This window comes from Gymnoscopelus braueri (assembly GCF_963280865.1).
Source record: "Gymnoscopelus braueri genome assembly, contig: SCAFFOLD_247, whole genome shotgun sequence".
Taxonomy (NCBI): domain Eukaryota; kingdom Metazoa; phylum Chordata; class Actinopteri; order Myctophiformes; family Myctophidae; genus Gymnoscopelus; species Gymnoscopelus braueri.
Window position 1 is genome coordinate 61246 of NW_027660431.1, and position 26619 is coordinate 87864.

The 26619-nt window shown below is 44.1% G+C and overlaps 1 protein-coding gene across 1 annotated transcript in view; it reads right to left on the reverse strand.

The window, feature by feature from the left end:
• LOC308081567 (uncharacterized protein) overlaps window positions 1-26381 on the reverse strand; it is an 85890-nt gene extending 59509 nt beyond the window's left edge. The window contains exons 1-4 of the mRNA XM_080457933.1: window positions 26301-26381; window positions 11122-11203; window positions 8151-8246; window positions 1249-1294 (exon numbers count right to left, since the gene is read on the reverse strand). Of these exons, the coding sequence (XP_080314059.1) occupies window positions 1249-1294; window positions 8151-8192 (88 nt within the window). The 5' untranslated portion in view covers window positions 8193-8246; window positions 11122-11203; window positions 26301-26381. The remainder of the gene's footprint in view (window positions 1-1248; window positions 1295-8150; window positions 8247-11121; window positions 11204-26300) is intronic.
• Between the last annotated feature and the right edge of the window lie 238 nt (window positions 26382-26619).

The following is a 26619-nucleotide window of genomic DNA, read 5'->3' on the forward strand; positions in this document are numbered from 1 at the left end:
AGTGGGAGTTGAGAATGTTTTCTTTTTAGGTTTTTCTTTCATACTGTTTACTTAATATACTTGGTTGCGAAAGACGTTAGAGTCTTTCGTGGGGGGAATAGTGTGGTATATTGACCAGTATGCAAGTAAAAATCAGATATAAATGATACTAAAGTGTTATGACCCAGCATAGCGCCTGCATATAATCAGGTAGCCTGCACTATGTTAATCACCAAATGTCTACAGAGCATGTGGCTGCGCAGGGGTGTGAAGTCTGATTTACATCCCTATTGTCAAGCTGAGGACATCACCCAGGCTTCCTGGCATACAGTTGCTAATCAGATAGGGACACTGATCAAAGGTGGTTGGGGGCTCTCAATGACCCCCACCCCACTTGTCTGTATTCAAATGTGAACCTACAGTTTAAAAGAGTGGACTGAAATGTGAAAGTTAACTAGTACAGTCTCACACGCCGTGAGGCTGGGGGGAGCTTCGGCTCCTTCTGCTGTTGAGGCTGTTTGTTTATTATGGAATAAATGAATGATTTGGAACCTGGAAACCTGACGTCTCTTCTCTCCTCTACTTTATTACAACCGGCGGTAACACGCAGTTTACTGCCTCAAATACACGACAGTGACAAGTGGCCAACTCTGGTAATGCAGGCTGGCCACGTGAAGTCCAAGATATGGACGTTTCTAGATACGGACGATGTCGAGTGAATCCTTGATTGTTTCATTTCTAGGTACATTATAACATAACATATCTTTTTTTTTTACTATTCTGTGTCCGTCAGTATGCAACTGAAACGGTGCTGAGTCAGCAGCAGCAGGCTTCACATCGCTCACAGGTACTGACTGTCTAGCTTCTCACTTGGATAATAAAACCTGCTGATGACATCACACCTGTCTTTCAGCATTGAGATGCTATCCATGGTTTACAGAAACGTAAAATGGCAACACTTTTCCTCTGGTGATTGTGCTGTGACATACATTCACTCTATGGCACTGCTGATATAAATCATATGAGGGTTGGGTGTGCCGGACATTCTTCTTTTCGATTACATTATTTATTGAAAATAAATAAACATATTTTTACTTAACTCTACATTTGATCTTACCACGGCTCTATAACAACTGGTACATTTATATGTTTGGGAATATGATATTGAGGATATACACCCTGGACAACAAAAGGAAAACACAACCAACAACCTCCTCACATTTACCTCACGTCAAGTATAGATCTGTAACAAGACAGAAAAAAACTCACCCTTTTCAGCATCAGTTTCTTCTGAAGACGAGGCATCATCAGCATCCTGTTGGGACAGTCATGTTTTGATTTATTTATTCGATTTATTCATTCGCACAATAAAAAAACAGAACAAAAGGTAACATTATTAAAACAACGCAGAAATAAGTGCAGGTAAGAAAAGGAAACCCATAAAGGGCTTATAAAGGTTCTCACTTAAAAATAATAAACAAGTAGTTAAACATAATAATCAAGTTAAACATAATAATCAAACATAAGACACGACAAACACAAATACCTTGAGTGCAGTTGAATGTGTGGGTGCGAGTGTCTGTGTATTGAGTGTGCGTACGTGTCTGCACATGTGTGTCAGTGTGTGTGTGTGTGTGTGTGTGTGTGTCGCGCGCGCGCGTGCGTGCGTGCGTGCGTGTGTGTGCGTGCAGAAAGCTATGTTAAATGGTAGATGGAGAGGCTTGATTCATCAGGCTGGCCCTCAGTCTATGTTTAAAGTTACTGAGTGAAGATGAGGAGTTGGCAATAAGTATGTGTGTATTCCAGAGTAAAGAACCTCTGACTTTTATGGAGAACTGGCTGTGGGAGGTACGGCTGAGGGGAGGATGGAGATTATCGGATTGTCTAGTATTATGATTATGAACTTGTGAGTTGGTCTTAAAATATTCTTTAAAAGGTAAATGCTATTTTAATCAGATCATGCTTGAACAACATTATGTATTTTAGTATTGGCTACAGGTAGCAGTGGCTTTCAACCTAGAATCCACCACCCTCACTTTTATTTTTTTGCGACTGTTAGATGTTATATAGCAATAACCACCCATTGTAGTGATACAATGTTACAGTATTATTTTTAATACAACATTTTATTTGGTATTGTTGATGCAAAATGTATACTTCATGTAACAGTGTGAGCTGATGAGGTTTGTAAACACATGGGAAGCTATTATGTCTAACCCAACATTGAGCTATTGTTTCTTCCTCTCAAACAGGCAGCCACATTACACAAATTTGAAGATTTAGAAATAAGGGATTATATCTCCTCGCTTGCTAGGGAATGCCATAAGATCCAGGGATGGGTGGACGGACGGACGGACGGACGGACGGACGGACGGGCGGATGGGTGGATGGATGGATGGGTGGATGGATGGATGGATGAAATGTACAGGATTGAGACAACTATGTCATAGGTTGAGCAGGATTCACATAATAGAAGTAAAGCCCCAGTATTCATGGTCATGGTCAGCATCAGAGGAAAACTCAAACTAATGCAAATGTTTTTGATTGATTGATTGAATACTTTATTCCACAGAAAATGTAAAACAGCAAAATAATAACAAAAAAAGTCCAGGGGACTTGTTTCCTTGTTGTAGAAGGGCTCCCACACAATGTCCTCTTCACTGGCAATTAAAATGTATATTTTGGGGGAAAACTACAGTTCTGCCTAAATATGATCAGTCCCCAACTAAGAATCAGAATCAGTTTTATTGTCACATCACAGGTTTACAAGGTAAAAAAGTGGGTGAAATTCGTTTTTGTACATCATTCCCATCGCAACGTTAATTTCCATTAAGAGGGGGGAGGGAGAAGAAGAAGAGGGGTGGGGGGTGTCGTATATGATGAGGCATTAAACTGCGTTTAGCAGGCTTGTAGTTTGTAATAAAATGGAGGAGAAGAAGACGTCAAGGTTTCCAAGTCCATGTTCATTTATTCAGCATTCAACAGCATCATAACAACAGCATAAGAACCAGGGGCAGGAGCCCACCAGCAGCCTCACGGCGTGTGAGAGTGTGACCATTCTGAGTTAGACTTCATTCCCCTTTTTAAACACTGTAGCTCACATTAGAATGCAGGCAGTTCATGTAGGGTGGGGGTCAGTGATCCCCACCTGTTGATTAAGATCTTTGAACATTATCAAATGGTAGACATACTGTCTCTCTACCTGATTAGCAGCTAAACAATGGAGATGTCACCCCAGGGCAGAGTCCCTGAATAGCAGATGCTAGCCAGGATCTGAGTAAACAACAGGTCACTTGAATAGCCCTAAAGTGCAGACTGTCTGTCTACAACACATTATTATCCTGACTTTAGCAAGGTACTTCTATCTGATTTTACTTGCACACTGTCATAAAATATAAGCAATAAGCACCAATATACCATAGGGTAAGTGGGAAGGAGATCAAACAAGAGAACAACAGAAGGCCAAACAAGTTATCTACATATTTACAGAGTACCTGAGATAAGAAACAAACTAAGGTGCCTGAACATAGCAGCAATGTATGTATACTGTGCATGATATACTTATGGACGTTAAGGTGCTTAGAGAGAAAAGAGCACAATAAAAAAAGAAAAAAAAATACAAAAAGTCAGTGCGTTATACATGGGATTAAGGTGCAAAAGGTCAGTGCGTGTCCACCTAAAGGTGGACTGACCCTGGTACAAGTAAGACGCGCGAGCGCTGGAAGCGAACGCAGCTCGAAAATATTGTGTATTTACGGACTTGTAATCCGTGTTATTTCACCGTGATGGGGAGAGAACATTTACTGTGTGTGTGTGTGTGTGTGTGTGTGTGTGTGTGTGTGTGTGTGTGTGTGTGTGTGTGTGTGTGTGTGTGGCAGGCTGTTGTGCATTTTAATCAGAGCATTGTCTGAATTCCTGCACTCTGGCGCACTCTGGCGGCTGCTTACAGGCAGTGCACCCACGTGAGTCACATGGGGGCGCGCGCCAATGAGAGCGCGGCTGCACACAGAGAGACACACACAAGCCGAGCACGGTTTCATAGTAAGCTCCACTTGCGCCTTCGGCGCGCCTCCTTCCGCTGCGTTCGCAATAATCTGCAAGTAGCTCCATGAGGGAGAGCAGCAAAAAAAAGTCATTTGTACCTGGTGTAGTCCACAGGTATGTCCGAGGGGGAGCTAAGTCCAAGTCATTTGTCCTTGGTATAATCCACAGGTGTGTTCAGGAAGAGCCAGAAAACTCTGCGACCAGCTGGGCAGTACCGCCTGTTGTCAGGCTGCTGAACAAGGCTCATGCCTCATTCAGCATTCTGACAGCAGCCGGATTAAAACTACTCCAGAACCTGGTGGTGGAACTCTTGATACTGAGGTAGGTCCCCTTGCCCGGCCGCGGTCGTTGTAGGGTTTTGAACAGTTTGTGACTTGGGTGGTGCTTGTCCTTGATGATGCGCTTGGCTTTGACCACGCACCGCTTTTTGTACAGATCCTGGAGCGCTAGGAGCTCGCTATCCATTATTCGCTCTGCCGATCACACTACTCGCTGTAGGCTGATCTTTTCTCGGGCAGTGCAGTTCCCATACCAGACCGTGACACGCCTTCAACCGAGCTGTTGTAATACAGCCTGAGGATGCGCTGTCCTACTCCGAGCTTCTTCAGGCGGCGGAGCCAGTACAGTCGCTGCTGAGCCTTTTTCTTCACGTGTGTGGTCTGCGTCTCCCATTTTAGGTCCTCCTCGATGTGTACTCGGAGGAACTTGAACTCGCTGACCCTTTCCACTGCAGCACCATCGATGAGGATGGGCGCATGGTCTCTCCGCGGCCTCCTGAAGTCCACGATCAGTTCTTTGGTCTTGTCGACGTTAAGAGCGAGGTTGTTCTCCCGGCACCAGAGTGCCAGTGAGTTGATCTCCTCTCTATAGTCAGACTCGTCGTTGTTGACGATTCGGCCTATCACTGTCGTGTCTCCGCGTACTTTATGATGGTGTTGGAGACATGTGTGGCTATGCAGTCATACGTGTACAGGGAGTAGAGGAGAGGGCTCAGCACGCATCCCTGGGGTGCTCCGGTGTTGAGGGTCAGGGGGTCAGATGTGATGCTGCCCATTCTCACCACCTGATGTCGGTTGGACAAGAAGTCCTGTATCCAGTCGCACATGCTTGGGTGTAGCCCTAGGTCTCTGAGCTTTTTGTCAAGTATTGCTGGGACAATGGTGTTGAATGCTGAGCTGTAGTCCACAAACAGCATACGTACATATTTGTCCTTCAGCAGCTTGTTGTCCATGTGCGAGAGGACGGTGTGGAGAGCCATGGCAATAGCGTCGTCGGTGGATCTGTTTTTGCGGTATGCATACTGCCACGGATCCAGCGAGGCAGGTAGCGTGGAGCTGATGTATTCCCTCACCAGTTTCTCGAAGCATTTGCTGACGATCGGGGTGAGAGCGACAGGTCTCCAGTCATTCAGGCATGTCACTCTGGCCTTTTTGGGAATGGGCACAATGGTTGACATTTTGAACCCTGCAGGGACCACAGCCTGGGAGAGGGAGAGGTTAAAGATATCAGCAAAGACACCCGCCAGCTGGTCTGCACATGCCTTAAGGACCCGTCCTGGGATCCCATCAGGTCCGGCTGCCTTGTTGATGTTGACCCGTGCGAAGGCTGTACGCACTTGTCTCTCCGAGATGGTTAGAGGAGGGTTCTCCTCTGCTGGTGCTGCTGATGGCCCCGCTTGGCTGCCGCGGTTGGAGCTGATCTCGAACCGGCCGTAGAAAGTGTTCAGTTCGTTGGGGAGGGAGGCAGGCGGGTTCACCTCGCTTCTGGTTCTTGTTTTGCAGTCTGTCAAGGTGTGTACCGCCTGCCACGTGCACCCTAACCCTGCCATTGCTGAGTAAACTAAACTAAACTAAACTAAACTAAACCTCAAACAGCCCCCACCACCACCGCACTGTTTCCACACCGTTGGGTTTGAGCGTGCAAGGTGGAGAGAGAGAGAGAGCGTGCGCTAATATTTGCGCGCTAATATTTGCGCGCTAATATTTTCAAAAGCTAAATAACAACAAGAGGCTAGGGTGGCCACCAGCAACACCTCAGAAAGGAGGACACTTTTTCCGGGCGCGCTGTGCCGGGCAAAAGGACTCCCAAATTGATTTATAAACTGCGCACAAAAGGTTCGGAAACTTAACAGCTGTCGATTATTTCTTCCCTTCAATAATAGCATTTGTTATTGTGTTTGATATCATTATTATCGTTGATTAGTCACCTTTACAACGAGGTACAGCTTGTAAGGATCGGGCATTCGTGGAATGAGCAACACAGCTAAACGTGTGGGTAGCGCCCCCACGTCACAGGTGAGTGACTGACACCTGAACATGGGTTCTGCAACTGTGTTGAGTTTGTGTTTACGCTCCAAGCAGCAACACTGCCCCCATGGAAAGATGCCATCAGGGTTTTCGACAGACATTTTTCTGGCCAGCCAACGTGAACGACAACATTTTATTATTCCAGCCAGGTGTTAAATTGTGTGTTTACGTGAGTGAGCACCACCCAACTAGTGCTACAGCTGCGTAGCACAGTGCGTCTGTGTTCTTCCATCACTTTCCAAAACGCTCTCTCCATGTCACCGTGTCACTGTGCTTGTAGGCAAATTATATCCACGTCGGTTCCAAAGTCGCAACTCGCTCATTGCAATGAGAATGCTGTCATTCTGTCACATGTTGTACATTACATTACATTACATTACAGTCATTTAGCAGACGCTTTTATCCAAAGCGACTTACAATAAGTGCATTCAACATAGGTAGGGAACGAAAACTACTAATCACCAGAAGTCTTAAGTGCATTATCTGCAAAAACAAGCAACCAAGAGTATACCTAGCGCTAAGGTAAAAGTGCAATATATCAGCTACCTATTTCCTTAAACAGATGAGACAAAATAGCTAAATCAAATGAGCATGAGCTAAAACAAATAAGTGAATCGACTAAACAAGATCCAATAAACAATCCAATACTCCAATAAACAATACAGCAATAGAAAACAAGCGTTCGTACAACTAGTTAACAACAAGTAGGTCAGGCAGAGAGGAAGGGTAGTGTTTCCTGAAGAGGTGAGTTTTCAGCCTGCGGCGAAATATGGGCAGTGACTCTGCTGTCCTGACATCAGTGGGAAGTTCATTCCACCACTGTGGGGCCAGAACAGAAAAGAGTCGTGACCGTGTGGATCGGCCAGAAGGACCCTTGAGTGACGAGGCAATCAGTCGCCCCGAGGTGGCAGACCGAAGTGGTCGGTGTACAACTTTTGAGCTGCACCAGCGATATGAGTAGCCTACATACACAGTAGATACTGGAAGATGACAGCTTGGCTCGCTGTGCACTTCATTGTAGCACTGCGATATTATGATCAATGCTCCACCTTTATGTTGATCTCACGACTTGCACTATATGTAGTTCGTAAATTCATTCATTTTGCACAAAGTTACAAGGAAAGTCTCTGTTTCAGACCACTGAGCAGCCAGCGTAAGTGTGGTCTATACTTTGTTGCACAATAGTGTTGCGCGGCTAGCATAGGCGATATACAAGACCACAAGCGGCGTGGCTGCAACGCATTGTGAGCTTGTAGATCGGCTCTGTTAACCGCAATGCATCGTGGTACGACGAAGCATATAGCAGGCAACAGGCCCTGTGTGAGTCTCTGTGTGTGTATCTGTGTGAGTCTCTGTGTGTATCTGTGTGTGTATCTGTGTGTGTTGTGTTTATTACGAGGAGCTGAGCAGGAAGGCCCGTCAGAAGAAAGACACACTGATGATTTGCCAGTTTGCTCATTAAAAAATTGAGATATTATTTTAATTGTTGAAAATGGAGGTATAGTAATGTTTAGTTTGTTTTACTTTATTTAATATCCAAATAGCCTAATAATAATAATTGTACAAATAATTATAATAATATAGTGGAGCAAGGCAGCCGGCCAATGTGTCCGGTGATCATTTTATTTATCTGTCAATTAAACGGACACCTTGGCTTCAACACAGCTGATTGTATTTTTTTCCAATAATGACCAAATTTAAACAATGAATTAAAGATGACCGTATAGAACACAAAGATGTTCTTTTCTCCACACAAATCCACACAGATAATTATAAGATACAGAATATTAAAATTGTGAATAAACAATATAAATGATGTACCTGTGTGTGTGGAGCTGATGAAGGTGAAGGTGATTGGTCCATTCTGGGTTTTATGAATCACATGGACAGGCGGAACAGCAGGTAGAACTGAAGACCCTTTAAAATAACATCATCACGGTTACTTTATCTTTACCTATTCAATGTTAGAACACATTAAAAAATATATGTTTTTTATTTGAGCTGCTTAATAAACACAATCACACTAACCACATCAAGTAACAGACTCAAATAGGAAAAGATAAAACAAAGTTAGGCATTCCAAACTCTCTCTCTCTCACACACACACACCTTGAAGCCAGGAAAATTACACGGCTACTCTATTGAACCCCAGCCTAGATCGGGAGTGAACCTCGGGCATAAACATTGTCTAGTGTGAGGGTTCAAAGGTCCAATCTGAACCCTCCCGAGTTGCTCACAGGTTTTCCAAATTTATCTGGATGCTACAGTATGGAACACCACAGCGGGGGACCGAGAAAAAGGCGGCCGTTGTTACGAAGACCGCTCGCGCGGGCGCACACACACACACACACACACACACACACACACACACACACACACACACACACACACACACACACACACACACACACACACACACACACACACACACACACACACACACACACACACACACACACACACACACACACACACACACACACACACACACACACGTCGTTTATGTAGGAGGACAATCAGGTGCCACTAAGGTGAATCAAATTGACTGGTGATGACATCATATATTTTTACTCGTCATAGATTATAGCCACAACAAATCATATCTCAGTCATGAATGTCATAAAGTTACAACAGAGCATCGTCGGAGCGGGGGAGTCAGGGGACGTTTGAAAAGGAGAATCCCACAACAGGTTGCTGTTTGACGGATACAGTCAGGAGCGTCACTAAGCTCCCGGTTCTTTGAATCCTCCAACGTCATGGCATATTTTAAAATAGGCTCTGTCATGGTGAATTGACCACATGTACAACTACATACTGTACTATCCTAAAAAACCTTACAAGTAAATTCCCTGCCACAAAGGCGATGTTTTGAGCTGTTTTGGGGGCTACAATATTTATGCGATGGATTTTTTAATGTCGGCTGATCGGGTTGGCTCGGGCTCAGTTCACGCTGCATTGTGGGACTCGGCTATCCACGGAAGTGCTCAAAGCATCCATCGGGTGTAAGCTTAAAAACGGGGGAAATAGTGCACATTCAAAGGGTAGATTTCGCTTCTGTAAAGTGCACAACAACTGGGCTGCTGGTCATGGTCAGAGTGTGTGTGTGTGTGTGTGTGTGTGTGTGTGTGTGTGTGTGTGTGTGTGTGTGTGTGTGTGTGTGTGTGTGTGTGTGTGTGTGTTTGTGCGTGTGCATGCATGTGCGTACGCTTTCCATCTCCTGGATGAATAATATGGTCTTAACACTTAACACTAAGGGTGTAACAAAGTTGAATAAACGACTGAAAATACAGTGAAAATGGTGATATGTTCACATGCCTAATGGGGAGGGAATCATAAGGTCTTGAAGCAATCAGATTAAAACATAATTATAATGATCCAGGAAAGTTGTAAATCAGTCAGATTTGAGCAGGAAGGTTACACAGTTGGTATTGCTGGATTCAGCAGATCCACCTTTTCAACAATCTATGGCAGAGTCACCACAAAGTATTATACAAAGATATTCAGATTTTATAATTACGCCTATTGTAGGTATGAAGTCCTATTTCAATGAAGATAATTACATTCTAACTATACAAAGTTGTGAGTTTAAATGCCTCACCCCCCATACGACCAGCCTTTATGTTTGTGGGTGTATGACAATATTCACCATTTCAACACTTTGTCAATAAAACATGTGTGTTTGGTTCTACCTCCCGGAGGGGTATGTTAAATAGTTGTTTGGTTCTACCTCCAGGAGGGGTATGTTAAATAGTTGTGTTTGGTTCTACCTCCAGGAGTGGTATGTTAAATAGTTGTGTTTGGTTCTACCTCCAGGAGTGGTATGTTAAATAGTTGTGTTTGGTTCTACCTCTAGGAGGGGTATGTTAAATAGTTGTGTTTGGTTCTACCTCTAGGAGGGGTATGTTAAATAGTTGTGTTTGGTTCTACCTCTAGGAGGGGTATGTTAAATAGTTGTGTTTGGTTCTACCTCCAGGAGTGGTATGTTAAATAGTTGTGTTTGGTTCTACCTCTAGGAGGGGTATGTTAAATAGTTGTGTTTGGTTCTACCTCTAGGAGGGGTATGTTAAATAGTTGTGTTTGGTTCTACCTCCAGGAGTGGTATGTTAAATAGTTGTGTTTGGTTCTACCTCTAGGAGGGGTATGTTAAATAGTTGTGTTTGGTTCTACCTCTAGGAGGGGTATGTTAAATAGTTGTGTTTGGTTCTACCTCTAGGAGGGGTATGTTAAATAGTTGTGTTTGGTTCTACCTCTAGGAGGGATATGTTAAATAGTTGTGTTTGGTTCTACCTCTAGGAGGGGTATGTTAAATAGTTGTGTTTGGTTCTACCTCCAGGAGTGGTATGTTAAATAGTTGTGTTTGGTTCTACCTCTAGGAGGGGTATGTTAAATAGTTGTGTTTGGTTCTACCTCTAGGAGGGGTATGTTAAATAGTTGTGTTTGGTTCTACCTCTAGGAGGGGTATGTTAAATAGTTGTGTTTGGTTCTACCTCTAGGAGGGGTATGTTAAATAGTTGTGTTTGGTTCTACCTCTAGGAGGGGTATGTTAAATAGTTGGGGCCATTGTCACTCATGTAGCATCAACAAACTGAGCTTTTGTTGTTGTTCGTCTGTTTATGATACAGAATGATTTAGGAATATGTAATGTATGTATTTTACACAATCATGTGTTTGGTAGTGGTGTGTGGTCACTCACTGTCTCTGTTAAAACAATTCACTACGTTTCAACAATATCACTGGAAATGAGAATTCAGAATCTGAGCTGCTGGTAATAATTATGTTTTGTCTTCCTCACCTGGACAGGTCTGTGTCTTTGTGTTGAGGATCTCCACTGAGGACAACACAGCTCCCTCCTGGTCACTTCTTCACTCTGTCATCTGTTGATTCACATTTACATTACATTTATTGATCCATAGAGGAAAAAAGAATTAACGTATCCATAATACAACTAAGAAAGGGACATTTTATCTGGTTATATTATAATAATTCACATTATTTAAAGCAATGAATAAGGACAGTACGAGTTTTTAAAGTGATGCAAAGTGTCATGAATAAAGGACTCATCTTCAAAGTGCTGTCCCATTACTTTTACACCATACACATGGGCAACTAGCGGCCCGGGGGCCACATGCCTACCTTCACTTAATGCGGCCCACAGGTTAGTATCGGAATACCGATTATTGATTTCAGCTGATTTCAGCTGTTACATGCAGGTTGGCCAAAAGCCTTTTTTAGTTAAAACTAGTTTCAGAGTGAATCAGACTTGGAATGCAGGGACAGTGTTACGCTAGGGCTGTACCCAAACCCTGTTTTTAGGATTCGAACTTCCGCGAGGAATTTCGAACGGACGTTCGAACCATCGTATTTAATTATTTAATTAATGAAACGGTGGTTCGAACGTCGAACCATCGTTTTTAATCAATTAATTAACAAAACGTCGAACCATCGTTTTATTTATTAATTAATTAATACAACGATGGTTCGAAAGTCGAACCATCGTTTTATTTATGAATTAATGAATACAACGATGGTTCGACTTTCGAACCATCGAAGGACGTTCGTTCGAACGATCGTGTTTATTTAATTAATTAAACGAACGTGCCTTTAACCAAGCTGCAATTCATTATAGAGCCGACATTGCATAGTCTATTGGTTTAAAAAAAAGTTTCATAATGCCCATAATGTATTGAAAGGATTTAAGGATCAAACAAGACAAGATATTTCCTAAAGTTTAGGATTTATTGCTGAAGTCGTTCGTTACCAGACAGTACAAGCAATGTTGATCAATAGCCTCCCTTGAAAGCCTTCATTCATGTAACAGAAAAATAAAACAGGCGCATTAGTTGTCACAGTGTCTTTTTTTTTCTCTCCAGACAACTCGCTCTCTTTTTGGCCAATATCTAACAATACGACAGACAATATTCTGCACAGGGCTGTTAGTTACATTAAACAACAACTATAAAACATAAGTATGGCAGGGCGTGGCAGCTTGAAACAGTTAACAAACAACGACTTTTAAAATAAAATGTCTCACTCTCGTCTCGTGACGAACCAAAAAAAAAGTCTTGCCGACCGAGTCGGCCCTCACCTCTGCTATACTCTCTTCATGTTGTGTGCCAAGAACACTAGTTTTAGCCGCGGTTGCCGAAGTTAACTGCGGTTTGGGTAGATTCGGGTCAATCAAATATAATTATTAATTAATATCGGATAAACCGCGGGTGAAATATTGCGGTAAATAAATGAATGACATCTAATATATCTATCCATAAAATAGCTAAATCTCTGCGTGCTTGTGTCTGTGTGAGTGTGTAGAGCAGCCTCTGTGCAAATCGATCACAAAATGCATTGATTTAGCCTATGGAATGTCGGTGCGTCTTTTTTCTTTTCTTTTTAAACCGGTGCCGCTGGCAGCAGAGCAGTGCGCTCTGTATGTTGGATGCCGCATGTATGTTGGATGCCGCACAGAGTCTGTATGTTCAGCGCAGCACCGTTTTTTAAAAAAAGAAAAAAGACGCACCGACATTCCATAGGCTAAATCAATGCATTTTGTGATCGCATCGCAACTAATAATAAAACTAACGGGGAATACCAGAAAATAATAATATTTTGACAAACGGGAAATACGGTTGGTGCGGATATTTAAATTGGATAATATAATTATTGCGGTTGGATAACGGGCGGATAATTAATTTGTACATGCGGATTTGGGTGACGTGAGAGGCCATCCGCGCATCTCTACTGTGCGTGCGTGCGTGACTTTCATGACTTTCAAATTATTGTAAACACAACATTATACTGTGATATTCTGATATATATCACATTCTGATATATATTTTGAGATTTAAAAAAAAAATATATATATATATTTTTTTAAAGCGGAGGTTCGAACTCATTAATTAAGATTCGAATGCCGACATAACGAACGAAGGTCCGAACCTTCGAACGTTTGGGTACAGCCCTATGTTACACTGGGTGCAACATCAGGTACAACAATACATTTCATTGGTGTGAGGTGGTGACTCCATGGGTCCATATAATAATAAAAGCTGCACATTGCTGTAGATCTCACCAGTCGTGAAATGGTTAAGTAGCCATGTTCTACTGCAGTGTTTACATCAATCTGGGAACCCATCGCCAAATAAAAAGGAAAAACAGCGCCCCTCTGCTGTTTTTTACTTATTCACTTGGCTCTGGGAGGAGCTGAACAAAGCACCCGTGCGCAAGGAAACCAGGGTTTTGGTCTGCCTTCAGCCTTTCACTTCTGGTGGTGCGACTAAGTTTTCATTCCCACTAACAATATTTCTCCACGGAACACTAACACCACTTCTCCCAGAGAACATGGATGGTTTTGGTTATAAGCCCACTTGTTTCTATGATGAAAGAGCAAGTTAAAACTTTCCGTGGTTTTGTCTGCTTCGAGGACGCTATTGTTAAATGAGTTTCGGTTTGTTTCTAGTGGGGAAAGAACGGCACACGCGTAAATCCCGCCCTTTGATTGGGTAAAGCGCGGCCTGCATCCTGATCTGATAGCACGCCCACTTGTAGCCAATGCGCACGGTTTGTCAACACGGCTACCGACAGATTCAAACGCAGAGCAGAATCTGTTCTTGAGAGATTAGTTTACATTAAATCACATGTTACATGCTCAACCCCCCCATGCTCAACACTAGTTATGGTGTATATAGTGCAGTGAGTTATACAATAGCCAGACAGTGTGTTGTACAGTTACTGTTTACTGTTACTGTTTTTTAAATGCTTTTTTTTTTGTACATAGTGGTATTTTTTCTGTATTATCTGTATTTCATGTTGATTTTTGAACTGTTTGGTTGCTACTATATATGTCTATGAAATTAACTCAAGGACCCCAACGGAAACAAGTCCGCAAGGACTTTTTTGGTTGGACCTTTTAGACAAAAGTATTATAAATGTAACTGTGTTGTTTTACATTCTTTTGCCTAATAAAAATTTCAATCAATCAATCAAACTGTACATCTGAGCAGCCATCAACTGGGTTAAGCTGAAACTAAATTTCCCCTGTGGGACTCACTAAGGTTTCCCTTTTTGCACACACACACACACACACACACACACACACACACACACACACACACACACACACACACACACACACACACACACACACACACACACACACACACACACACACACACACACACACACACACACACTTTTTTATATAAGAATATAACTGTTGTATTTCTAAAGTCACATAAGTGACTCCTACCAGTATCCTCATGGTGAATCTACATGCTGATTTTTACCTTCATGTGCAGAACAGACGTTGAAAGAAAGGACGCAGCTGATCTGAACTGAGTGAGTTCATGTGAGGATGTGGTTTAACTTCCTCAAAGTCAACTTCAAAAACATGAAAACCATCTGACGTCTCACTGATCTAACCTGGAAGTCTAGGTTAGATTGTATACTTGGATGTGTGACTGATTTTAATGCTGTTTTATATCAACACAGGGTCTGGAGCTTTGCTGAGCTGTATTCTACAACATTCTCACATAGGATGTGTCTCTCTAGATGTGAGAAGACAGTGTAGAGTGATGTAACTGTTACAAAAGTACACAAGTATTGGCATCAAAATAAAATACTGTTTTAAAAATCAATTCAAATTGAAGACCTTTGTACCCCTGGACCAGCCCATTCGGATGCTATCAATGCACTGAATGGGACATTATCACGTTTTATAAGGACATTGAATGGTCTAAGTAGGCGACATACTGACCTACCCGCCATTTATCAGACCATTCATTGGGTGTAATCAGGACATACTGACCTACCGACAGAGATGACTTATATAACGTCTAGTTTTGGACCATGACCGAGGAGCACAGTCTCAAGCGAACTGGAGCCACGTGAAGCACCACCGAGTGAGCTAAAGCCAGCGAGTTGCTGTCCCGAACGTTTGATGTTCGCTTGAGCCTACTCAGTGCCGCCCAAGTTATGTACCAATGGGCACAGAATGGTAAATGATGTTGTAGGGACTGCTCTGCCTCCAGGTAGATCAGTATCTACTGATTACACCCAATGAATGGTCTGATAAATGGCGGGTAGGTCAGTATGTCGCCTACTCGCCCATTCAATGCATTGATAGCATTCGAAGCCGGTGCCTGGGCCCCACAGGAACTACACCTGATACTCCATGTATCTGAATGTTATGACCTCAGCTGTCCTACTGTCTGTCTCTCCTACACTGTCTCTCTCTCAGCTGTCCTACTGTCTGTCTGTCTCTCCTACACTGTCTCTCTCTCAGCTGTCCTACTGTCTGTCTCTACTACACTGTCTCTCTCTCAGCTGTCCTACTGTCTGTCTCTCAGCTGTCCTACTGTCTGTCTCTCAGCTGTCCTACTGTCTGTCTCTCAGCTGTCCTACTGTCTGTCTCTCAGCTGTCCTACTGTCTGTCTCTCAGCTGTCCTACTGTCTGTCTCTCCTACACTGTCTCTCTCTCAGCTGTCCTACTGTCTGTCTCTCCTACACTGTCTGTCTCTCAGCTGTCCTACTGTCTGTCTCTCAGCTGTCCTACTGTCTGTCTCTCAGCTGTCCTACTGTCTGTCTCTCAGCTGTCCTACTGTCTGTCTCTCAGCTGTCCTACTGTCTGTCTCTCCTACACTGTCTCTCTCTCAGCTGTCCTACTGTCTGTCTCTCCTACACTGTCTGTCTCTCAGCTGTCCTACTGTCTGTCTCTCCTACACTGTCTCTCTCTCAGCTGTCCTACTGTCTGTCTCTCCTACACTGTCTGTCTCTCAGCTGTCCTACTGTCTGTCTCTCCTACATTGTCTCTCTCTCAGCTGTCCTACTGTCTGTCTCTCAGCTGTCCTACTGTCTGTCTCTCAGCTGTCCTACTGTCTGTCTCTCCTACACTGTCTCTCTCTCAGCTGTCCTACTGTCTGTCTCTCCTACACTGTCTCTCTCTCAGCTGTCCTACTGTCTGTCTCTCCTACACTGTCTGTCTCTCAGCTGTCCTACTGTCTGTCTCCTACACTGTCTGTCTCTCAGCTGTCCTACTGTCTGTCTCCTACACTGTCTGTCTCTCAGCTGTCCTACTGTCTGTCTCCTACACTGTCTGTCTCTCAGCTGTCCTACTGTCTGTCTCTCCTACACTGTCTCTCTCTCAGCTGTCCTACTGTCTGTCTCTCCTACACTGTCTGTCTCTCAGCTGTCCTACTGTCTGTCTCTCCTACACTGTCTGTCTCTCAGCTGTCCTACTGTCTGTCTCTCCTACACTGTCTGTCTCTCAGCTGTCCTACTGTCTGTCTCTCAGCTGTCCTACTGTCTGTCTCTCAGCTGTCCTACTGTCTGTCTCTCAGCTGTCCTACTGTCTGTCTCTCCTACACTGTCTGTCTCTCAGCTGTCCTACTGTCTGTCTCTCCTACACTGTCTGTCTCTCAGCTGTCCTACTGTCTGTCTCTCCTACACTGTCTCTCTCTCAGCTGTCCTACTGTCTGTCTCTCCTACACTGTCTCTCTCTCAGCTGCCCTATTGTCTGTCTCTCCTACACTGTCTGTCTCTCAGCTGTCCTACTGTCTGTCTCTCCTACACTGTCTCTCTCTCAGCTGTCCTACTGTCTGTCTCTCCTACACTGTCTCTCTCTCAGCTGTCCTACTGTCTGTCTCTCCTACACTGTCTCTCTCTCAGCTGTCCTACTGTCTGTCTCTCAGCTGTCCTACTGTCTGTCTCTCAGCTGTCCTACTGTCTGTCTCTCAGCTGTCCTACTGTCTGTCTCTCCTACACTGTCTGTCTCTCAGCTGCCCTATTGTCTGTCTCTCCTACACTGTCTGTCTCTCAGCTGTCCTACTGTCTGTCTCTCCTACACTGTCTCTCTCTCAGCTGTCCTACTGTCTGTCTCTCCTACACTGTCTCTCTCTCAGCTGTCCTACTGTCTGTCTCTCCTACACTGTCTCTCTCTCAGCTGTCCTACTGTCTGTCTCTCCTACACTGTCTCTCTCTCAGCTGTCCTACTGTCTGTCTCTCCTACACTGTCTGTCTCTCAGCTGTCCTACTGTCTGTCTCTCAGCTGTCCTACTGTCTGTCTCTCAGCTGTCCTACTGTCTGTCTCTCAGCTGTCCTACTGTCTGTCTCTCAGCTGTCCTACTGTCTGTCTCTCCTACACTGTCTCTCTCTCAGCTGTCCTACTGTCTGTCTCTCCTACACTGTCTGTCTCTCAGCTGTCCTACTGTCTGTCTCTCCTACACTGTCTCTCTCTCAGCTGTCCTACTGTCTGTCTCCTACACTGTCTCTCTCTCAGCTGTCCTACTGTCTGTCTCCTACACTGTCTGTCTCTCAGCTGTCCTACTGTCTGTCTCTCCTACACTGTCTCTCTCTCAGCTGTCCTACTGTCTGTCTCCTACACTGTCTGTCTCTCAGCTGTCCTACTGTCTGTCTCTCCTACACTGTCTCTCTCTCAGCTGTCCTACTGTCTGTCTCTCCTACACTGTCTCTCTCTCAGCTGTCCTACTGTCTGTCTCTCCTACACTGTCTCTCTCTCAGCTGTCCTACTGTCTGTCTCTCCTACACTGTCTCTCTCTCAGCTGCCCTATTGTCTGTCTCTCCTACACTGTCTGTCTCCCTCTCAGCACCATGGGTAAAGCGCTGGTCTTATGGATAATGTGTGTTGTTTTGTAACGTGTGCAGGATGCATAATGCACCCAGTCTGAATCAGTGAATGTCATTCTGAACACATTCTGTCATTCAAACAGTCTGTAATCTGCAACGTCTGCACGGGTAAAACACATAAATCATTCATCGCCCACGGCCGTCTGAGACGTGTGTTTTTTGTGCATCTTCCTGTGTGAGACGTTTATGGTTTCTTTGCAACTTCCTGTCTGAAGATGCCTCCACACATGCACGACAAGTTGAGCGAGCTGGTCACAAGCATAGACATATAAGGTAGACACTTCTTCCGGCTCTGAGGCGTCTGTGTTTCGGGCGCCATTTTAGAGAAGGCAAGTTTCCATTTGTGTCACAGAAGGGGACGTTTGGTAGGCCAATCAGAGGCAAGTGGGGCGGGTCTTTTAGTAAACCAGCTCATAACCCTTTAAGAGGCAGCCACGCAGGAACTTGGAAAACTCCATACTCGGAATTGTGGAGACTTCTTGTAAAGTAAGTAATGCAGATATTTAACAATAACTTACCTCTTGAGGGTGTAGCATTTTATACTCAAGAGTTAAAGATCTATAGATCTATAAGGTTCCATTTGGTTATCAACTCTCCAGCATTTAGCTGGGGACCCTCTGGAAGCCCCTCAAGGTCAGGACCACTGGTGGTCCCCGGACCACTGGTTGAGAACCACTGCATTAGAAGGCTCGGCTAGATTCTGACAAGTCCAGGAAAAGACGCACTGGCCCTCATTTATCAACGCGGTGCAGCCCAAATAATGGGCGTACGGCGAGATCACCGCACCTTTCGGCATTTATCAATATATCCTGACGTGGGCTTCATCCTACCTAATGTTCTCTCCAGGCTATCTCTCATTAATGCGGAGCCTGACGGGACTCGCCCGTCTGACGGTCCGAGTCTCACTGGGAAATGGGAATAGCCTACATGACGGCTTTATTTTAGTGTAACTCGAACGCGCACTGCTCGGTATGGGTTAAATAAATTTCTATACAAACGTATTCCATTCATGGCGATGTGATTGGTATCATAATATGTCATTCATGTAGGCTACAAGCCTACTTGACAAAGATTGTACCGCTACGGTACGGATTACATGAAAAACACAGCTGGGCGGGCGTGTGTGTGTGTGTGTGTGTGTGTGTGTGTGTGTGTGTGTGTGTGTGTGTGTGTGTGTGTGAGAGAGAGACGTGTGTGTGTGCGTGTGTGGCGAGGCGATCGGGGGAAACTCTTTCTTATTGGCTTTTCATGTCTTTGGTCGTATTCTGGTTCTTCTTCATGTCGTAAAATCGGGGCGTTTTGAGAATATTTAAGGGCGTGTTATTTAAATGACGCTCGTTTTCAGACGTGAGATTTATCAAAGCTCCGACCTGATATACGCCAGGATTGGCTGTGTAGGATTCGTTGATAAATGTGACTTCGACGTTGGTGTACGGCCGAATATATGGAAAAATATAAGCCGGTTTATACGCTCCGTTGATAAATGAGGGCAACTGTGATTTGCCAGTAGTCAATCCGCTGTGAACGCTATGATTGGTCAGTAGTCACTTTGAGTGGCAGCTTGCCTTCTCCTAAATGGCCACGATACAGGTTGCTCCAATGAACTGCAGCGGCCAATGAGGTATCTATGTTTCTAAGCCCTTGCAGCACTTCCGGCCATTTCCGGCAGGTCTTCCGGGGCTTTAAGCAGCTTGTGATAGATGTGTAGTTCTTTAACTAGTGGATAGTTCTTTAACTAGTGGATGTGTAGTTCTTTAACTAGTGGATGTGTAGTTCTTTAACTAGTGGTTGTGTAGTTCTTTAACTAGTGGATGTGTAGTTCTTTAACTAGTGGATGTGTAGTTCTTTAACTAGTGGATGTGTAGTTCTTTAACTAGTGGATGTGTAGTTCTTTAACTAGTGGATGTGTAGTTCTTTAACTAGTGGATGTGTACAGTAGTTCTTTAACTAGTGGATGTGTAGTTCTTTAACTAGTGGATGTGTAGTTCTTTAACTAGTGGATGTGTACAGTAGTTCTTTAACTAGTGGATGTGTAGTTCTTTGACTAGTGGATGTGTAGTAGAGCAGAGCAGAGCAGAGCAGAGCAGAGCAGAGCAGAGCAGAGCAGAGCAGAGCGCACGTTCGATGTTGCTCTGTCGGCAGCTCATTTTAAATCAATCCTTTTTATAACTACAATTTTAGCCACTTTTTTACCAGTCATGTTTGATCTGTTTACTTTAATCTAGGCAATCGGATACACAGATCAAGTCTTTTTTATGTAGTTTTGTGCAGACCGTGTCGGTCTGGACTGATACCGGCATTAGCCCTGGGGCTAGTTTGACAGCTAGCCTACCGGGCGCTAGCCGGCTGCTAGGCTGACAGCTGACAGCTGTCTAGCAGCACGGAGAACTTCACCCCAGCCACCGAGAAGAAGACCGCGGCACTGATTCATACTAGGCGGATTCAACGCAATAGGCCCAGTCTCTGGGCCTTTGCCGGTGAGTTTCGTTCCGGTCGGAACCCCCTGTGCTGTATGTTTTGTGTCTACTCCTCGCTGTGGGCTACCGTTGTGTAGCCCTTGCGGGTACGTCTCCTGAGCTACACCGCTGCGTGGCAGCCAACTTCTCACCTAGCCTGCTATATCACCTAATTACATTGCAGTTACACTTTTACTGGTCAAAGCTTTTTTTTCCCTTAGCGCCATGATGGCCTCACTTACCTCGACATCTAACTGCGACAGCTGCCACCTCCTGTCCCAGATAGTGGACGAACTTCGGGGAAGGATTTCCATACTACACCAAATCAAGGACAACGAGACGATCTTTGATATTCTATGTACTGATGACGTCACCTCAGCCCCAGGAATGGACTCGTCCGACCCCGAAGTACGCATGGGTCCTACCGTATCATCCCGGGCGGTGCGTGACCTCGACCTCACTGTCCCAATGGAGGTGCGCACAGGTCCAGTCGCCTCAACTAGGGCGACGCGCGACCTGGACCTCACTGTCCCGGGGGTGCCGTCTGACTGGCGGGCCCTGGACGGAGCTGGGCCCAGAGCCCGACCTCAGTCGTGTTCCACTCCTGTCCCCTGGTCAACAGTCTGTCATCGCTCCAATACATCGAATACATCTCACCATCAGGTCCCACTCCCACTGATCTCCACTTCCAATAGATACTCCATTCTGGGCGAACAGGACTTTCCCACACTCCCTGGGCACAATATTCCCTCTGCGTCGCCAGAATCGGGGGGCTCGTCTTCCCATGCACCCCCCGACCCCGCATTGATGTCCAACCCGTCCGCCCCGGTCGCTGATCTCCGCTCTCAGGTGCATATTCTGTCCCCCAGACTCGGTTCCGTGCCGGTGCCAGCGGCTGCACAGGCCACCTGTGAACTAGGTACTAGGCAGAGGGAACAGCCCCCCTCTGCTCGACGAAGAATGTTGCTATCAGCTGTAAACAGACAGGTCGGGGGTCCCCCTCCCCTCAAGCCTGGTGCTGAGAAAGCAGCACCGACGCCCACTGGATCCACTCAGCCATCTTCTACCCCCTGTCCTGGTGCAGTGCCTCCGGCACCGGCGTCCTCTGGAACCGTTCACCCCCCCCGTCCACTTTTTTCTCCCACCACACTGATAATCGGTGACTCCATAATCAGAAATGTGCGTTTTTTTAATGCAACCACCATCTGCCTCCCTGGCGCCACGGTAAATATCGTTCAGAAATCACTCCAAGAGTTGTTACCATCTCTCCCATCCACCATTAAGCGTCTGATAGTCCACATTGGTTGTAATGAAACATCACGGCAGGAGTCAGAAAGAACGAAAAAAGACTTCGAAGCCCTCTTCGAAGTCATTAAACAATCCGGGATCCCAACCCTCTTCTCTGGCCCCATCCCCCCACTGCCCCGCGGTGCAGGCGGCCGCTTCAGTAGAATTCTCTACCTCCACACCTGGCTACAATCCGTGTGTAGAGTCCACAAGCTAGGCTACATTGATAATTTTAATCTCTTCTGGAACCGCGTGCCCTTTTTTAAAAGAGACGGGTTGCATCCCAATCTCTCGGGCTCTCAAGCTCTAGCAGACAACATTCAACACGCTGTCCACTGTTGACATACTGGCTCTACCCCGGTCACCTCAGGCCAACCAGCTCACCACTGCTCTCCACCTCAGCTCATCAACACCCCCCACTGGTCGGGGGTAAAATTGCACTCCCAAATTGCTGTACCAAGTCCAACACATATTCCAGTTAGGATCACTCCCAGGTTGAATAATAAATACCTCACACGTTCTGTAGTATCATTAAATCTAATATCAATCCCCCCATGCCCCACACCTCTTGAACATCCTGATTCCCGGCCCATGCCAAATATTATTAACAACCCCCACTCATTTAAATCCAGAAATGGGCTTGGGATTCTTCACTTAAATATCAGAAGCTTACTTTGCCCAGATAGGTTAGACCACCTGAAAATATTAGTTCAGCAGGCTGACCCTGACATTTTAGTGCTAACTGAAACCTGGTTGAAGAAGTCTACCAATGACTCTGAGGTAGCTCTGAGTGGTTTTAACCTATTCAGGAAAGACAGATCTGGAAGGGCAGGTGGAGTCGCCATTTATGTAAAAACCCAATTCCCTGTCATAGTATTGCATACTACTGCTATCCCATCTTGCCTTGAAACCCTTGCTTTAAAAATAAATATAGGATCTAATGACTCAATTACAGTAGTAGGTGTGTACAGACCTCCCTCTGCAGACCCCTCTGCCCTAGATAAATTAGCTCAATTAATGGCTAAATTCTCAAGCACAGAACTCCTAGTTTTAGGTGATCTTAATTGGAACTGGCAAGCTCCAGTATCTGACAAATTAAAAGATATATGCAATAACCTTAACTTAACACAATTAATTAAAGACTGTACAAGACCAAATAAAAAAGATATCACCAGATCAACTTTGATTGATTTGATTCTCTGTAACAGAGAGGATAAAATCACTGCTGCTGGTGTTTTTGAACAGGGCATCAGCGATCACTGCCCAATAGCATGTGTCAGAAGCACTAAACAAAAAAGAACACAGTCACGAATAATCACCAAGAGAAATTTTAAATATTTTAATGAACAAGCATTTTTTAATGATTTATTTTATAGTGATATCCACTACACCTCAGCTATCCCAGACACTGAATTAGCTCTGGAACATTTCCAAAAATCCTTTCTCCCCATTGTCAACAAACATGCACCCTTAAAAAAGGTCAGAATAAAAAATAGGCTAAGCCCTTGGTTCTCCCCAGACCTGTCAGCTCTCTTTAAGGACAGGAATAAAGCCTGGTTATTAGCCAGGCGTACTGGGGACCAGACACATTGGACAACATTTAGATGCATAAGAAATAAATGTACAGCTGCAGTAAGAGCGGCCAAATCTACTTACTACCTGGACTTAGTTACAGACTCCTACTCAGATCCAACCAAATTCTGGAAGGCTGTTGGAAATAAAAAGTCCACCACCCCTCTCCCCCCAAGTGTGAAAATAGATGGTTCTATGGTTTCTGGACCAAATGAAATCTGTACAGCATTCAACCAACATTTTGCTGCTACTGCTCACCTTTTCGAGGACAGACACACAGGAACCGTCCCCACGAACAATGACAGTATACATACAGTTAGCCCTGGGTCACAGTTCTCTATTCAGCCTGTCTCCACTAATGTTGTCCTGGAAGCGCTGCAGGCCATTGACATCAAATCCTCTGTTGGTGAGGATAAGTTGGATCCCTTTTTTTTAAGATTAGCTGCACCTTTTATTGCGGATCATATTGCTTTTATATTTAATTTATCTATGTCATCAGGAATAGTGCCCAGTGTCTGGAAAACAGCTTACGTAGTCCCACTCCACAAAGGTGGTGACCGTAATGATCCCAATAATTATCGGCCAATTTCAAAACTGCCCTGTCTCTCAAAAATCCTGGAATCCATTGTAAATAACCAACTAAAACCATTCCTCACACAACAGTCAATTTTAAGTCCACATCAATCTGGCTTTAGAGCAAATCATAGCACTACATCAGCTGTTACCCTAGTCCTGGATCATTTAATTACTGGTTTAGACAAAAACAAACATGCTGCAGCTATTTTTATTGACCTTGCCAAAGCATTTGACACTGTACACCACTCCCTACTCTTAGATAGACTACTCGTCTCAGGCTTTGATAAGAACGCCTGCAGTTGGTTCGCAAATTATCTGTGTGGCAGACGTCAATGTGTGAAGTTGGGAGGTGGGCAGTCTGATTTCCTGCCGGTTAAATCCGGCGTACCACAGGGATCCATTCTAGGCCCTGTCCTGTTCACTATATATATTAATGATATTGTTTCCTCACTATGTGGCTGTCAAATCCATCTCTATGCTGACGACACAATTTTATACTGTACCGCTGACTCCCCTGTATTGGCCATAGAACAATTACAACTCTCCTTTAACTCCCTACAACACTCCTTTACCAGTCTTAAACTAACACTTAACGACAATAAAACCAAATTCATGATCTTCTCCAAATCCAAACACATAGACCACTCCAATCTCCTTATCACCACCACCAATGGATCATCAATAGAAAAAGTCACAGAATACAAATACCTTGGTATATGGCTGGACGACAAGCTTAATTTCAAACATCACATAAATAACCTCGTTGTAAAACTCCGTCAAAAGATTGGCTGCCTATATAGGAATAAAGCCAGCTTCCCCATACTCTGTAGGAAAAGGATTATTGAAGCCACATTTCTATCAGTACTAGACTACGGAGATATAATCTACCGTCATGCAGCCGCCTCCACACTCAAGCCTCTGGACACAGTTTACCACTCAGCTCTGAGATTTATTACTGGTGATAGCTACAACACCCATCATTGTGCCTTGTATGATAAAGTGGGCTGGTCTTCTCTGACTGAGAGACGCAATAGTCATTGGCATCTTTTTATTTATAAAGCCCTGGTTGGTAAATTACCACCTTATATCTCATCCATGCTACGTCTGAAACCTAATCACATTCTAACCCGCTCCAGCGATTGGCTAATCCTGTTGGCTCCTTTTGCCAATTCAGAACAGGGAAAGGCTGCTTTCAGCTTTGGTGCACCTGAGTCTTGGAACCTCTTGCAACAAGAGCTTAAATTGAATACCCTAGTATCTATTGGCCATTTTAGGAATCTATATAATAACCGTGTCTTACCCATATGCAACTGTTTTAACTAATTGATGTTAACATGCAATTGTTTTAACGGTTTGTGTCAACTTTATTGTTTTCTTGTTACTCCTATGTTATTTATATGTGTGTAATCTCGGCATCATTGTAAATGAGGGTCTCCCTCAATTGATCTCTCCGAGAATCTTAAATAAAGGTTGAATGAAAAAAAAAAAAAGTAGTTCTTTAACTAGTGGATGTGTAGTTCTTTAACTAGTGGATGTGTAGTTCTTTAACTAGTGGATGTGTAGTTCTTTAACTAGTGGATGTGTAGTTCTTTAACTAGTGGATGTGTAGTTCTTTAACTAGTGCTATTTGTGTAAGTAAGTGAGGACAGAGGAATAACACTACTCAACATGAAAACATTATGCACTGCAATATAAAATATGAATATTATCCAGCAATATGAAAACATTAGTCCACCTTGACAAAATTAAAACACCATTACATTATTATGAATAGCATTAACCACATGAACCCCAGTATGGGGGGAACACAAGCCAAAAACAGCCGATCTACAGGGTTAGGGTTAGGGTCACTATAACCGTTATCTCTTCAATCACCATATTTCAACTTTTTCATGTAAGAAAAAAGAATGTTCTACTTCGTCATACAAGTGAAAATAGGCGATCAACAAGATCACAGCCTGTGACGTTGTGACATTTCCTGAAACGTAACGGTTTCACCTGACATTGACGATGCTACAGTCACATAATTATAAGTTACTCATCAAACATTAATATTACAAATGATTGATGAGTCATAATGTCAGATCTCCTGCTATAGGATAGAAAGTAAATTACATTCTAACTATACAAAGTTTTAAACCTGTCAGACCTTCCATTTATGCCTCAACCCCCATACGACCATAAGACCAGACCAGGCCAGTATGTTAAATAGTTGGAACTATTATCACTCATGTAGCATCAACAAACTGAGCTTTTTGTTGTTGTTTGTCTGTTTATGATACAGAATAATTTAGGAATATGTAATGAATGTATTTTACACAATCATGTGTTTGGTAGTGGTGTGTGGTCACTCACTGTCCCTGTTAAAACAATTCACTACGTTTCAACAATATCACTGAGAATATTCTGTCTGTTCTGTGTGGATATGTTTTGTCTTCCTCACCTGGACAGGTCTCTTTGTTTGTGTTGAGGATCTCCACTGAGGACAACACAGCTCCCTCCTGGTCACTTCTTCACTCTGTCATCTGTTGTTCACATTTACATTACATTTATTGATCCATGAAAAATAGTGAAAATAGCTGATCAACAAGCTCACAACCTGTGACATTGTGACATTTCCTGAAACGTAACGGTTTCACCTGACATTGACGATGCTACGGTCACATAATTATAGTTACTCATCAAACAGTAATATTACAAATGATTGATGAGTCATAATATCAGGATCTCCTGCTATAGGATATAAAGTAAAGACATTTTAC